This window comes from Geotrypetes seraphini, chromosome 15 (assembly GCF_902459505.1).
Source record: "Geotrypetes seraphini chromosome 15, aGeoSer1.1, whole genome shotgun sequence".
NCBI classification, from domain to species: Eukaryota; Metazoa; Chordata; class Amphibia; order Gymnophiona; family Dermophiidae; genus Geotrypetes; species Geotrypetes seraphini.
This window is the reverse complement of record NC_047098.1, coordinates 56,813,817-56,829,525: the sequence shown is the minus strand read 5'-3', so window position 1 is coordinate 56,829,525 and position 15,709 is coordinate 56,813,817. Positions and strand designations below refer to the sequence as shown.

Genomic DNA, 15,709 nt, shown 5'->3' with positions numbered 1-15,709 from the left:
TCAGAATCACAGTCATCCATTTCCACTTTTAGTCTAATGCAATACAATCTTATTACACAATCACATCCATTATTCATTCACATTTTTAGTTTTAAAGCAAACAAGCCCACCACACATACACCATTTTTTCTTACAATCATGGCACTGTTTCTTCTCAGATAGTCTTCACACCATAATTGCACTTTTTACATTTTTCAGCACTTCTCTCCCAAACACCTTATTATTTCATACGCTGTTTTTTTCTTGTTTACATGTTCCTTATGACGGCTGCTCATTTACAGCTTTTCACACTCTTTTTTCTCTTCTGCACAGTATTTTGGTTTCACTTTACCCCGGCGCTGATTCTTCCCAGCTGATGTTTTCGATTGTAGCCTTTTCAAAACGCTAGCACTAGCTACCAAAGGGTCCTTATTATCATTATTTTCATTTATCCATCCTTTTTATTTTCATTCTCATTTTTATTTTTACTTTTATACTTTTTTAAATTTCTTATGAGAGTGTGCTTGCCTTGCCTCGCTTTGGGATAGGGTTTGCTTTCATTCATTCATTCACTTATTGTGATCTACCAGCATGTCCCTTTATGCCACTGCACGTAAATTACCTTATTTCTAACCCCTCCTCCCCAACACATGCCCAATGTAACTTACCATGGCTAGTTCAGCCTTCTCCTATTAGGTTAAAATGACATCATTTCAAACGTGCGCTCTTTTTGATCAGGTTACTGAAGCGTGTTTCATGCGGAGCGTCTACGTAATTGGTAAATTTCTCGTTTTGCCTTCTGTTTTTCATCCTTTTTAGTGATATGTGTCCTCTGGCTTCCTTGATTTGTCCGTGTCTATTTGTTGTGGCCCTCTTAGCTCTCATTTTTGGTTCCCCATTGCTTCTTTCATTTGGATTTGTATCTTCCACCCTCCATTAGCCCTCTTACTTTCGTTTTGGTTTTCCAGTAGTATAGCTCCCCTCGTGTTAGCTCTCTTTGTATATCATAGCCCGTGAGATTTCCTCAGCTTACCCGACATGCTCCTCGCATTTAAAGTTTCCTTGGACCCTGTTTGGATCTCCTTTTATTATTATTATGTACTTTGGCTTATAGTTTCTTGGCTCACGGGTCCCCCGAGAGACGGTAGGTCACTTCACCCAAGTGCACAATTTTAGTTTTAACACTTCTTTGTTCACACAGCTCCCGGTCCCAGAGGATTTTTCACCTTTCCTGCTTTACAACTTCCTTTTCTTTTCTGGAACTTCACATCTACGTATTAGCTAGTTCTTCCCTATTTACAGATCGCATATTCAGTTTTGGTCACATGATTTTTTTTTTACATATGCTTTTACATTCGCTTATTTTTTATGCATGTTATAACCCTTTTTCCTGACTTTTTTTAATCTTTTGCAGCATAATGTTTTCAGTCATCTGACTCCCACATTTCCCATATTGATTACTGTTTTATTTCTGATTTTTCATCTGCATTCATCACTAGCACAGCTTGACTTTGTATTCCACCTAATTTTGAGTATCCTCCCCTTCTTTGCAAGCAGTATCCACTATCTTATCCATGGCCGCCTCCCCATCCACCTTTCTATTTCCTGTATACGTTCTTTTTATTTTTGTTTGTCAGCATTGCAAGGGTCATTTAAGATTTTAAAGATACCAGTTTCATATTCAATCATGATCTCATTTTTTTTTCTTTTTATCTCTTGTATCTGTTCCTTTTACTTTTGTTTGTTAACATCGCAAAGGTCATTTTAGATTCTATCGTATGATTTTCAAAATATGAGTTTTATTTATCCTTTTTAACATTTGTCTTTCATATACATGAGTCTTACATTCTGCTATCATATTTGTGTATCTGTATTGTTTTACATGGTTTTTATGAGTTCATTAAATTATTTTAATTTTTAATTGTAGTACTTTTGGATTGTTTAGCCTTTCCATGTATCTTTCACCCTAGGACTAGCAGGGTATGCATTTTCTCTCTTCTCTTCTGGTTCAGTGATCCTTTCTTTCTCTATATTCAATCAACTCCATGCAAGAGTATACGCACTATAATTTATAGTAGCACTTCTCAACTTCATATTTATCACTTTTGACTCTCTCTCTCCATCACTTCTGTACACATTCTTTCACAGCTCTCTTTTTTACGTCTCATTCACCACCAGTCACACGCAACAACTATAGTACTTCTGTACTATACCACACTGCTGCATGGTACCACATGATTCACCAATACACAAGTTGTTACTATATCCATTATTACATTGTTACACCATCATTTTTTAGGACCCCTGAGAAAGACTCGTTTGCCGAAACACGGACCGTGTTGGGTTCAGTGCTCCCAGCGGACTAGGATTGTTACTTATTTATGCATTTTTAATCAAGTTCATTTCCGGAACCTCATCTCTCCACAGTGTTTCTTCGGTTTCTCTAGGACCTTTTTCTCTGTGGAATCTTTGGATCAATTTTTTTTTGTTTTGCTTGTTTTTCGCATTATCATTTTGCCTACATTTAGTAAAGTCTGAAAACGCCAACAGCAGTTTAACAATGCATTTTTGGATTGTTGTACAGTTTGCAACAACGCTAAATTAAAGCTACCGCCATTTACGGAATAGAAAAAGCAACCCAATGATACATTGTTATGGAGCTCAAAATATGTAAAACCTTACCTCCTGTACCCGCTTTATCCAGCTGTGTATCTTCTCGTGTTGAATTCAAAAGTTCCTGTCTAGAATATATTTTAAGAAAAAGTCTCACTTTAATATGAAGTAATCAGGTCTCCTAAACTTCTCTAGTAAGAGCTATTTTATGACAGTCACTAATTACCCCCCAAAACCCTTGAAATGAGATGTGGTAGCATTATGGGCTATGATTAAAATGAGTTATTTTTACCACTAATCTATGCTGTTTTATACCAGTGGTCTCAAACTCAAACCCTTTGTGGGGCCACATTTTGGATTTGTAGGTACTTGGAGGGCCACAGAAAAAAAATAGTTAATGTCTTATTAAAGAAATGACAATTTTGCATGAGGTAAAACTCTTCATAGTTTATAAAACTTTCCTTTAACAGTTAAAAGGAAAGATATATAAACTATAAAGAGTTTTACCTCATGCAAAATTGTCATTTCTTTAATAAGACATTAACTATTTTTTCTGCGGCACTCCAAGTACTCTATTTTTTTCTGCAGCACTCACATTTAAAGTTCAATATTTTTTTCTGCAGCACTCACATTTAAAGTTCAATATCTTTTCTTTCTCAAAACTGGCACATTTCAATCACTAAACTGAAAATGAAATCATTTTCCTACCTCTGTTTGGTAATTTCATCAGTCTCTGGTTGCACTTTATTCTTCTGACTGTGCATCCAATACTTCTTCCCTTCTTTCAGCCTCCTGTATGCTTCCTCTCCTCCAGACCTCATTCCCTCCCCCAACTTTTTCTTTCTTTCTCTATGTCTGTCTTTCTCTGGTTCCGTGCCCCATTTTTTGCTTTTTTTTCTGGCTCCCTGTCCCCATCTCACCTTCTTTCTTTCTTTCTTCCTTCCTTCCTACCCTCCCCCATGCCACCGCCGCCGCAGAATAGGCTGCTGCCGCTGCCGGGAACAGGCCGAGATCTCCCTGCATCTCTTCTGCAAGGGGCCGACCGACTCTCGCTGCCCGACGTCAATTCTAACGTCGGAAAGGACGTTCCGGGCAGCCAGGCAGCGATTGGCTAGCCAGAACGTCCTCTCGACGTCAGAATTGACGTCGGGCCGTGAGAGTTGGTCGGCCCCGCAGGGAAGAGAAGCAAGGAGATCAAAGAACACGGTGCCGGCCTGATCCCCGATGGCAGCAGTGAGAAGGGAAGGGAAGCAGGATATTGGGGGACCTTATCAATGAAGGCTACTGTTCAGATGTATTATTTTACTATTAACTCTAGTTAGTAGTAACTAGGTCTCATTGTATAAAACAGCACATTACCATTTTAGTAAAAAAATTATTCTTTAAGATGAGACAACTAAGGACAATAAGACCAGTCCTGACTGAGGCCAGCTTCAGGACAACAGTGCAGTCAGTCCTAGTACCATACCTGGACTATTGCAATTCACTATATTGTGGTATTACAGAAAAGGAATGCAAGACTACTACTACGACTACTACAACTACTACAAAACATGGCTGCAAGACTAATTCTCAAAAAGAATCGCTACATAGTTAAAACAGCTACACTGGCTGCCGATGAAGAGAAGTTCAAGATGGCATGCACGGTCCACAAAGCAATATACGAAGAGAACTCAGACGGTCTTATTTCGATCATCAAAGTCCCACACTCCTTTTTCAATTCACGCACCATGCAACTCTACAAACTGTCATTCTCTTCTCCTCGTCGAATACAAAGAAATAAGATATTCAAATCCACTATCAAGTACCGAGGACCTCTCATTTACAACAAACTGCCGATATGCCTAAGACAACCCATCAACTATCTCGAATTACAAAGGAAGCTAAAGACTTACTTCTCAATGAACCCTCCACTCTCCTCCTAAACTAATGATCATGCTACCAATTTAACTTAAGAACTTGATCCAAATCTTATTGTAAACAGCCTAGATTCCTAGCAGAAAATTGCAGTATATAAGACATGGTATTGTATTGTAAACTGTTTGTGAATCTGTTGTGTGCAGACTTTCCTATATCCCAAGTATTCATGCATTATGGCAAATACAGATCTATAGCTGATATCCAAATCTGCAGCCAAAAGAGACACCGTTATCCATCAGTCTTCTTTAATCAAGGTATCCGCCCTGTCAATGTGCTCGTGTGCGTGATGTTGATGGGCGACCAGAATGATCTTCACCGGTTACACCTGTTCTTCCCACTTTAATCCTTTTTACCCAATCATAAACCTTTTGTTGATTCATGGTGCTATGTCCATGCTGAGTCATTGTCTGATGGAGAATTTCCACAGGTTTCATTCCCTCTGCCCAAAGAAAGTGCACTACTGCACGTTGTTCTTCGCCGGTGCAATTATGCAATACAGTGTCCATATTTCTGACCTCATGGATGCCACATGACTAAAGGTCAAGTGCTGGTATACTAATTGTCCAGCCTAAAATACAGATTTTTAGTTTTTAAATGTTATGATTTACTTAATACCTTTCATTCAACCTCAAGGCCGTTATTTCCTACAATAAACACTAAAAAAAACAAACACAGTACACCCATACAAAAAGGAAAGATGACAAATGAAAATGAGAATGTGAAAGCATCAATTTACATGAATCTAGACACAATGGTAAAATCTGAATTTCAGTAACACATTGAGTAAAAATATGAAACTAAAACTACAACAATAAACCAACCATTCAAAAGTAATCATAAAGGACAATAACAAGTCAATTGTTCAGTTGCAAACAAAGCTGAATGCATTCTCAAAATTTCTTACTTTTTGATCACAAACCGTAGCCTGTCTTTTGCCAGCAGAATGCGCTCAAGGCGAGGGATCCCATAGGTAGAAGGTCTTCGGAAGGGAATTCCTTCAGGCAAGCCTTCCACATATAGATCATCTGTATTGGACTGGAAAAGTGGATATGGGATGGAAACAGGACCAGTTGCATTTATAGCTTGAGCTTTAAAGTGAAAAGGAGAGAGAAAAATAGCATATCAACCACAGTAGACTTTCTGTTAACCAGAACTCTTAAGCAACCAGCAGAAAAGATCAAAGAAATACTGTAATACTTTAAATAAAAAAATCAATTTCTGGAGGAATTTAAACTAAACTAAACTAAACTAAACTAAACCTTAGGTTTATATACCGCAGCTTCTCCACAACGTGGAGCTCGGCACGGTTTACAGGAGTTGGGATAGAACGGAACTCCAATGGAATTATAGAAGTAAGTATAAAGAGAGGTAAGAGGGTTTAGTGTACCAGAGAGGGAAAGAAAAGTTACATTTTAGAGAATAGCCAAGTTTTCAGATGCTTACGGAATAGTTGAAGGGAGCTCAAGTTGCGAAGTGGGGAGGTAAGGTTATTCCAGAGCTCAGTGATTCTGAAGTAGAGGGAAGACCCTAGTTTACCAGCATAGGATATGCCTTTTAAAGAGGGGAAGGATAATTTTAGTTTCTGGGCAGATCTTGTGGAATTTGGATTTGAGGAGTTCCAGGATAATGGAATAAAAGGAGGAAGGATGCCGTGGAGGATCTTGAAGGTTAGGCAGGCACGAGATTACAGGAAGCCAGTGGAGCTTGGACAGGAGTGGTGAGACATGGTCAAATTTACTTTTTGAGAAGATAAGCTTAGCTGCGGTATTCTGGATTAGTTGGAGTCTATGGAGGCTTTTCTTTGTTAGGCTTAAGTAGATAGAGTTGCAATAGTCCAATCTGGAAAGGATGGTGGCTTGTACGAGGACGGCAAAGAGTTTTTGATGGAAGCAGGACCTCACTTTCCTCAGCATGTGAAGGCTAAAAAAGCATTTTTTTATCAAGGAATTGAGGTGGTCATTGATGGATGGTGAGGAATCAATGGTGATGCCCACAACTTTGCTTGAGAACTCCAACTGAAGTGAAGATCCTGAGGACAATGGGATGGAGGTGGGAAGTTGGTCTAAATTAGGGCTGAGCAAAGTAGTTTTGTTTTGGACTCGTTCAGTTTCATTTGTACAGTGAGGGCCCAAGATTGGAGATTCGTTATGCATGAGGAGATGTTCGCTGCGAGATTAGTGAGGTTCGAGTCGGTCTCGAGGAGGACCAGGATGTCATCGGCATAAGTATAAAGTATTTCTAGGGGGGATAGGTGGAGGAGTTTCAGGGAGGACATATAAATGTTGAAAAGAATAGGAGATAGGGGGGGGGATCCTTGCGGGACTCCACATGTCGGTTTCCATGGGGAGGATGAGATGCCATTCTTGGTAACAGTGTAAGAACGGGAACGTAAGAAGTTCGAGAACCAGTCAAGGACTGTAGAGCTAATGCCTATCTCGGAGAGTTGGAAGACTAGAATATCATGATGGACAACGTCGAAAGCTGCAGAAAGGTCTAATTGAAGGAGAACAGCGAATTTATTATGAGAATGGAGTTGTTGAACCTTAGAGATTAGTGGGGCCAAAAGGGATTCAGTGCTGAAGTTGGGTCTAAAGCCATATTGATAGGGTAGGAGAATAGAGAATCTTTCCAGGTAGGATGAGAGTTGGGAGGATACAATAGACTCTAGCAATTTGGTTAGGAGAGGAATATTTGCTATTGGGCAATAGTTGGATGGTGTGGAGGGATCCAGGTCAGCTTTTTTCAATAGGGGGGTCAAAGCAATGTCTCATTTCTGGGAAGAAAAGGCCCGATAATAGGGCAGAGTTTATAAGTTTGGTAAGAGATGAGATGGCCTGTGTGGGAATTTTCTCAAATAGACAGGATGGGAATGGGTTCAAGGTACAGTTGCAGGATTTGAGTTTCAGGCAGAGTTTAAGGACCTGCGATTCGGATACTTGCTCAAAGGCAGTCCAGGATCTGTTGACTGGGATAGGGTTGGAGATATTTGGGGTAGGGTTGGGAATGGCGGACACCAGAGAGTTGTAGGAGACTGCAGGCGGGAAGGAGCTTCTTAAGGAGGTGACCTTTCCGTTGAAGAAGTTTGCTAGGACATCAGCTGATGGAGAGGAGGGGAGCATGGAGGAGTCATTTTTAGAAGTTAAGGAGCGCCACATATTGAACAGCACACTATATTGTTTGATCTGGAGATCTTGTCACCGTAGAAGTTCTTCCTTGCTTTTTTGAGTATAGTATTGTAGAGCTTAATATTGACCCTCCAGGTCTGTTTATCTATAGGGGATTTAGTTTTTTTCCAGATGCATTCCAGAGATCGACATTTCTGTTTCAGTTCTCTGTGATATGGAAGGTACCAGGGGGCCTTACGGGAGTAGGAGATGGTTTTAGTGGAAAGTGGGGCGAGGGAGTGGTAGGTGGACTCTGAGAAGGTAATCCAGTTGTGCCAGTTGGTAGCTGAATCTGCAGGCTTAGGCATGGAGGAGAATAAGTTAAGAAATTTGGTGCAGAACTGATCGCTTGAAATTTTTTTGCGGAAAGTAATGGAATTAGAGGTATGGAGTGAAGTCCCAAGGTGCGACATGAAAATGGGGAGACAGAAAGCTCCTAAGAAGTGGTCGGACCAGGGGACGTGATCCCAGCGGGTGTAGTCGGTTGAAGTTTTGTAAGCGGTAAGATCGAGGAAACTGACGAAGTCTAGTGTGTGCCCTTTTTCATGGGTTGGAGAGGATGCGGGGGAGGGGGGGAAGCCTAGAGAGGTGAGGAAGTTATTAAATTCAGATGCATCTTTGCTGGTGGTGTCGTCAAGGTGGAGATTGATATCCCCAATGATCAGTAGTCTTTGAAACTTAAGGAACGCGTTTGTTATCGTCTCGAAGACGAGTTCGGAGGAGTTGCTCCAAGGGGTGGGTGGGCGATATAGTAATAAGATACCCAGTGGGTGTAGATGGAGTTCATCATTGACTGAGGCTAGCATATATTCTAGTGAGGAGTGGCTACCCTTTTCGAGGAGCTGGACATCAAAGAAAGATTTGTAGAGGAGAGCCAGGCCGCCTCCTTTTCGGTTTAATCTAGGTGAGAAGAGGCCTTGGTAGCTATGGGGGCATAGTTCGTTTTGTGTAAATAGATAATCTTTAGTGATCCAGGACTCCGTGATGCAGAAGAATCCAGGGTCAAAATCTACGAGAAGGTCCTTCAAAATTTGAATCTTGTTGCATGCGGATCTGGCGTTTCAGTAAAGTGTCGGGATTGGGGTGAGAGAGTCAGAGGCGTGATTGGGAAGATTGGCGGGGGGCACAGGCTTTAAAGAGGCATGGTTGACTTTGCGGGGTTTTTTTTTTTTAAGAGGTGACTTCGGGTGCGCATCAGTGTGGAGATTTTGAGACCAGGGCAGATATTACTGACATTTGAGGAGTCCAGTAGATTGGGGGAGGGAGGTTTCAAGCAGAGGGTGGTCTTGAGAGATGAGCAGAGAAGGAGAAGGAGCCAGAGGGGAGGCTTCATGGTGAGACTTGGGGAGCCTTTGGGGCTGGGAGGCAGACTTGTTTGGATCGCGTGTAAGTAGTGTGCTAAGCAGAGGAGAGGCTTGGCGTCAGTTTAGGGAGAGGTCTAGGTATTTGTTTAATATCTGAGATATGGATTGAGCAGGAGGACAGCACGGTATTTAGTAGAGGCTAATAAAACAAGAGCAGGGTGTGAAATGGGTGTCAGTTATTTTGGGGTTTTTTTAAACGTTAATCAGAAGTAGAGCTAAGCGATTAGAAGACTATGCAGGGGAAACTGAGCGTTAAGCCCAAGTCTAAGCAATGAATACAATTTAGCATCTAAAACAGTTTTCATGTAGGAACTTGAGCAGGGAGAGACTTAAATTTTCCGTGTAGAGACTTATATGAGGAGAAACTTAGGTTGGAGAGATTCAGCGAGGGGAAGGCTGCACTATCGGGAAGCCTACGACAAGGACTTAGAAGGGCTAGAGGGGAGAAGGGAATCAGAGAGTGAGTTCAGGCAAGATCCTAGGATGAGTACAGTTTAGCATCTAACAATTTCCATGTAAGTAACTTGGGACGCCACACCTGAGTATGCCCATACTTTGTCTACCACATGTCTGATAGTTTGTCTGGAACAGTTTATGGTATGGCATAGTATGGGGGTATAGTATTAGTTAGGCCTATTTTTAATAGTAGCTCTCAAGCAACCAGAAACCATATTTATCCGGTATCTATCAATTCTCATGGGTGCCAGTTAACTGAGAGTCTACTTGTATGTGGCTTTTGCTGCTCCTTTTTTGCTTTTGTGTGCAATTTATCTTTGATTGTAATCACCTTTGTGTTAACGTGTTTCATGTAATACTAATAGTTGCTTCTAAAAATAAAACATTAGCAGAATTTGAAATTTGAATCTGAAATGTATTCTCTACTCAATATATCAAACATAGTCTTATAACTACAGTATGCCCTCTCACACTGATCAAATATACTCTTTATTTCATGACTTACTTGTATTAAGGAAAATAAAATCACTATAATTATACTTAAAACAATTCCATAATTCATAACAATTCATAAAAAAAGCAGTGGACATAGATTAAATTAATTTTTTTGAACCCAAAACCAAAAAGATATACAATGAAATTAATAAATACTACTACTACTATCCATTCAGTCATGTCCGACTCTTGGATACTCTGTAGGCCAGTCCTTGCCATGCTTCCCTATTTTCCATGGCTTCTTTCAATTGCTTGATGTTCATTTCCGTGTCATTCTTGATGGTATCCAGTTAACGGGCCATTGGACTGCCTGATTCCTTTTACCACTGATCATTCCAAGCAGCACCTCCTTTTCTAGTGAATTTGCCCTCATCACATGTCTGGTAATCTTGCCTTCCATGGACAACTCTGGGTTTATAAGATCAAGAACATCTTTGTTGGTGATCCTAGCTACCCATGGGATTCATAGAAGTCTTCTCCAGCACCACAGCTCAAAGGCGTTAATTTTTCTTCTATCTGCTTTCATGAGTGTCCATGTCTCATAGCCATATATCGCAATGATCAGTCTTTATTTGATGGTGAGTGATCTCTTCTGTCGAACCACTACTCTGATCAATTAGGGAACCAAGGAAAATGAAGCTGTCAACCACTTCTATTTCTGCATTGTTGATTGTTATGCGGACTTTCTTGTTGGTAATAGTCATGAGTTTGGTCTTCTTGATGTTCAAGTAAAGTCCCATCTTCTCGCTTTCTTTTTTCAGTTTCAGGATCAACTTTTTGAGGTCCTTCTCACTCTCTGCCAGCAATGTAGTATCATCTGCATATCTCACATTGCTGATAGCTCCTCTGCCTATTTTCACCCTAACACTCGAATTATCTATGTCCAGTTTTCTCATGATCACTTCTGCGTAGAGGTTGAAAAGAAAAAGAGAGAGGATGCATCGTTGTCTTGTACCCTTTTTTGATCTTGAACCATTCTGTATCTCCATACCTGGTTCACATTGTAGCTTCTTGACTGTAGTAGAGTGATCTGATTAACTTGATCAGGTGCACTGGCACTCCTAGCACACTCAGTGCTTCCCAAACCGGAGGAAATAATTTTCCACTCAACATACAATTCAGCTCTGGCATTCACTGATAGAAACTATGGTAAAAGCTACCTGTACAGCTGTGTTTAGGAAAGGTTTGGACAAGTTCCTGTAGGAAATGTCCATAAACGTTAAGGTGGACTTGGGGAAATCCACTGCTTATCTCATCCATCATTTTCTGTTTCTTGTATATTGAAAGGAAGCTCCAGAAATGAGCTTAGGATGAAGGTGATGAATTCATGGAACAGCCTCCCGGTGTAGGTGGTAGAAACAAAGACTGTATTTGATTCAAGAAAGCTTGGGACAATTCTATAGGATCTCTAAGGGAGAAGAAGGGATGGTAGATGATATGGATGGGTAGACTGCATAGGCCATATGGTCTTTATCTGCCTCCATGTTTTATGTTTCTATCTACGTTTTAAGCTCTTACTAGATACTTCTGACCTGGGATTGGCCATTTTTAGAACAGGATACTAGGCTTGATGGATCATTGGTCTGACTCAGAATTAGCAAATCTTATATTCTTATCTTATAATATACTTTCTTTTTAAAAGGCATCTGTTTTCAGAGCAGATTATTTGTGAAAAACATACCATATTTTCTTTCAAACAACTCTTCCACCTGTTTTCTTAGTTCAGTAATTCGGGCATTCCACTTCTCTGAAAAAACAAAAAACAAGCTGTAACATCAGATAATAACCTAGGCTCACAGTACCCATTAGCCAACCTCTCTTTACTTAAGCATACCACTGCATAAAATCAACTTTTATTAGTGCAAAAAACATCTATTTTAGTGGATAGATGGCTACAGCAGCCTTGAACAAATACAAAACTATAACATACCCAAACAATAATCCATCTGAACAGAAATATATGCAAAGTGTGTACACAAACATAGCACTGCAACAGATTCCAAAACATGTTAAACCCCTTTTCTCCAACCACAAGACCACCCAATCTTAGCATTCCATTAATGAAAGCTGTTTCCTATAGGTAAGATTCACAATGTATCACTTCATACTCGATGAAAACTATCTCTACATTTCACTAAGTATATCTGTCTACGTACATATGGCCATATGTGAACTTGAAAAGGGAGGCAAGTATTTTATACTCACCAAAATTAAATTCTCTCAACTTTCTTTTTGAGAAAGTGGCCGTAGGATCATTTACTGGTTCTGTACCTTTTGGTTTCTTGTTGGGTGGAGAGTAGTCATCTTCTTGAATCAAAATACCAGAAAGTTCAGCACTGAACTGTTCTACTCCAGAAATCACAATCAACATATTTGACAATATTAAATAAATGATTTTTCACATCTCAGACAAAAAAAACAAATAGACAGTCTTCACTTATTTTACTAATAAGTTTGAAATGCTAAATCATCCTTGCTTTTCCTACTCTGCCTCTTGCCATGTTCACTGACAATCTGTTAGCAGTATCTTGTACCTTTGTTATCTATTCTTTCATGTCTCTGCACCTTCCATGTTCACTGGCAATCTGTTAGAAATATCTTGTACCTTTGTTATCTATTCTTTCATGTCTCTGCACCTTCCATGTTCACTGGCAATCTGTTAGAAATATCTTGTACCTTTGTTATCTATTCTTTCATGTCTCTGCACCTTCCATGTTCACTGGCAATCTGTTAGAAATATCTTGTACCTTTGTTATCTATTCTTTCATGTCTCTGCACCTTCCATGTTCACTGGCAATCTGTTAGAAATATCTTGTACCTTTGTTATCTATTGCATCTTTCATGTCTATGCATCTTCCTACCCTCCTAATGTGTCTTATTGGCTATGTTTTAAGCTTTTGTAACCTAGGCAGCCTTATTGTTTACAAGGATTTGCTATATCACCTTTACTGACTAGTAGATCTAGGTGGTTTACACTCTAACATTATTTAACAGGAAGAAGGAAAGGAACTACAAAATCCTAAACAGGAAAGATATAACAATCAGAGATATACACAAAACCTAGGTACAAAGGCCAGGAGGTAAGGAAAAAGGGAGGGGGTGAGGGGAGGGTAGAATAGAGGAGGTGGGGGAGCCAAGAACCAAATGGTGGTGAAAAGGATTGGCAGCAAGAATCACCCTAGTCTAGGCAGAAAGCTTCTTGAATAAGCCAGGCTTTTATAGCATATTTGAAATTGTCTTAATTACCCCACAAATGAAAGCTTATTTTTTTTATATACTGTATGTTGATTAGATATCTTCTTTTCTAGGTGGTATATCAAATAAACTAATTATGAACTCAGTTTAATCACTGAAGCCTCTATATCAAGAAAGAAATGGAAATGCCTGCTCAGGCATACTGTTCTCACTTCACCTCATCCATAAGTGAAGCTCTGTGACTGTACCGGCACACCTTATCCTAAGGGGAAGGTGTGGCTCACTAGTAGAGCTGCTACCCTTGCACCCAGAAGTTGTGAGATCAAATTCCCAGTGCTGCTCCTTGTGACCCTGAGCAAGTCACTTAATCCTCCAGTGTCAAATGCCAAAGCCACAAAAAGGCAGTATACAAGTCCCCATTCCCTTTCCTTAAGTGACCAATATGTGAATGAATCTTAGAGGACTTACTTCTGAAGTATTAAAGGCAGAGAATAAATACCAAGAAGTAAAAATACTCTATTACAGGGGTCCCCAAATTTCACAAAAACAGAGAAGGAAGACACATAGGACATTTCAAATTACCAAAATGGCCAGTTTAATAATTTATTTGGAGTTTTCCAAGTGAAAATGGGAGTCTTTCTGGAATTTTGCCAAGTTTGTCACCAAGTTTGTAGGAGTGTGTGGCGCAGTGGTTGGATCTACAGCCTCCGCACCCTGGGGTTGTGGGTTCAAACCCCGCGCTGCTCCTTGTGACCCTGGGCAAGTCACTTAATCCTCCATAGCCCCAGGTACGTTAGATAGATTGTGAGCCCACCGGGACAGAGAGGGAAAAATGCTTGAGTACCTGATTGTAAAAACCGCTTAGATAACCTTGATAGGCGGTATATAAAATCCTAATAAACTTAAACTTAAAAACTTAAACAAACATGCTGTACTACCATCTTTTTCTTTGGCTGGTGAAACATAAGAAACCTATAAACTGTGCTGCCTTTGCTGCTGCCATGCTGGAAAAATGTTTAAAACTTCTTCCATGGGCTGGATTCAGCTACATACGAGAAAAATAAGGCAGACCATAGTTTGGGAATCCCTGCTCTGGTACAAGTAACCAAAAATTTGGCATTAGGAAAACCAACCTTCAATTGTCACCTCAACTTCAGGGTCTTCACTTGTTTCAGAGCGGGCATAATGCTTAGAATCTTGAAAACAAACAAAAATTACTAAAATATCATTTACAATAACAAGATGTTTTTCTGTACATCATTACAGAATGAACAATATGAGTTCAAACTGCAGATACCAGAAAAATGAAAGCACAATCCTATACACCTGGTTCCTGGTTCAGTTCCTTTATCGCCCGCGGCTGACTTGGAAGCCTTCCCTCTAGGCTTCCGGGTCAGCCGCAGGCTGTGTTTAGGAACTGTGGCCACAGCTTTGTAAAGAGAAGTGCGGCTAGGAAGAGGAGGGAGCTGGCTAGAACAGGTAAACACCTACGGGAGGGAGGCATGAACTTGGAACACAGAATAGAAGAAGGATGAATAGAGATGCATTGGGACATGAGAGAGGAGACAGGCTGGGGCACAGAAGGATGGAAGGGAGCACAAGATTCGGGCAAAAGATGGAAAGAAGGAAGAAAGGAAGGAGGGAGGGAGGGGCAAGAACTTGGGACACAGAATGGAGGGAGGGGAGCATGAACTTGGGACATAGGATGGAAGAATGGAGGGAAAGAGATGCTGAGGTGGGGGAGGGAACAGAAATGGAGAATTGTTGGGCATAGATGTCTGAGTGAGATGGAGAGATGGTGCGCATGGGGAAATGAGAATTGTTGAGCATAGGGAGGGAGGGAAAATTATTGGGCATGATGGTGGGAGAGGAATGAGGTACAGATGCATGGGGAAGAGAAGATGAAAGGGAGAAATGTTGGATAAGATGGTGGAGAGGGAACAGTGGGATGGATGGAAAGGGATACAAGAGGGGCCTCAAAAGGTGGTGGAGGTGAGAAGAATACTAGGGAAAAAGGTTGCTCAGAGGGAAGGCTTCTGGGTTAGCCGTGGGCAGTGTGTTGGACATGGTGGTGGAGGCAATGGAGGAAGGGATGTGGCATGGTGTTGGAGAAAGGTGATACAAGGAGAAATGTTAGGTATGCGGCTGGTGGGCAGGGGTGAAAGAGTATGGTATGGGTGACGAGAAAGGGAGAAATGTTAGATGTGGCAGTACAGGTGGTGGGAGAGTATGCTCTGTGTAGTTACATAAGAACATAAGGGAATTTCTAAGTACCTATCTTACTTATAATTTTAATGCACCAATATATTCATTGTTACCCATTCTGGGCTCTTTTGGGAGGACGGGCTAAAAAATTGAATAAATAAATAAATAAACATAAGAGTTGCCGCTGCTGGGTCAGACCAGTGGTCCATCATGCCCAGCAGTCCGCTCACACGGCGGCCCTTTTACTCAAAGACCAGCACCCTAAATGAGACTAGCCCTACCAGCATACGTCCTTGTTCAGCATACGTCCTTGTCTAA

The 15,709-nt window shown here is 40.7% G+C and overlaps 1 protein-coding gene across 9 annotated transcripts in view; it reads right to left on the bottom strand.

Annotated features, from left to right (window-relative positions):
- The window catches only part of GTF2I (general transcription factor IIi), a 158,699-nt gene that overhangs the window by 95,433 nt on the left and 47,557 nt on the right, over positions 1 to 15,709 (bottom strand). For 5 of the 9 annotated variants that reach the window (XM_033922230.1, XM_033922225.1, XM_033922223.1 and 2 more), the window contains exons 12-16: positions 14,320 to 14,382; positions 12,197 to 12,337; positions 11,673 to 11,738; positions 5,417 to 5,600; positions 2,662 to 2,720 (exon numbers count right to left, since the gene is read on the bottom strand). In XM_033922230.1, coding sequence (XP_033778121.1) covers positions 2,662 to 2,720; positions 5,417 to 5,600; positions 11,673 to 11,738; positions 12,197 to 12,337; positions 14,320 to 14,382 — 513 coding nt within the window. The remainder of the gene's footprint in view (positions 1 to 2,661; positions 2,721 to 5,416; positions 5,601 to 11,672; positions 11,739 to 12,196; positions 12,338 to 14,319; positions 14,383 to 15,709) is intronic. The other 4 variants (XM_033922229.1, XM_033922228.1, XM_033922227.1 and 1 more) reach the window with 4 other exon arrangements.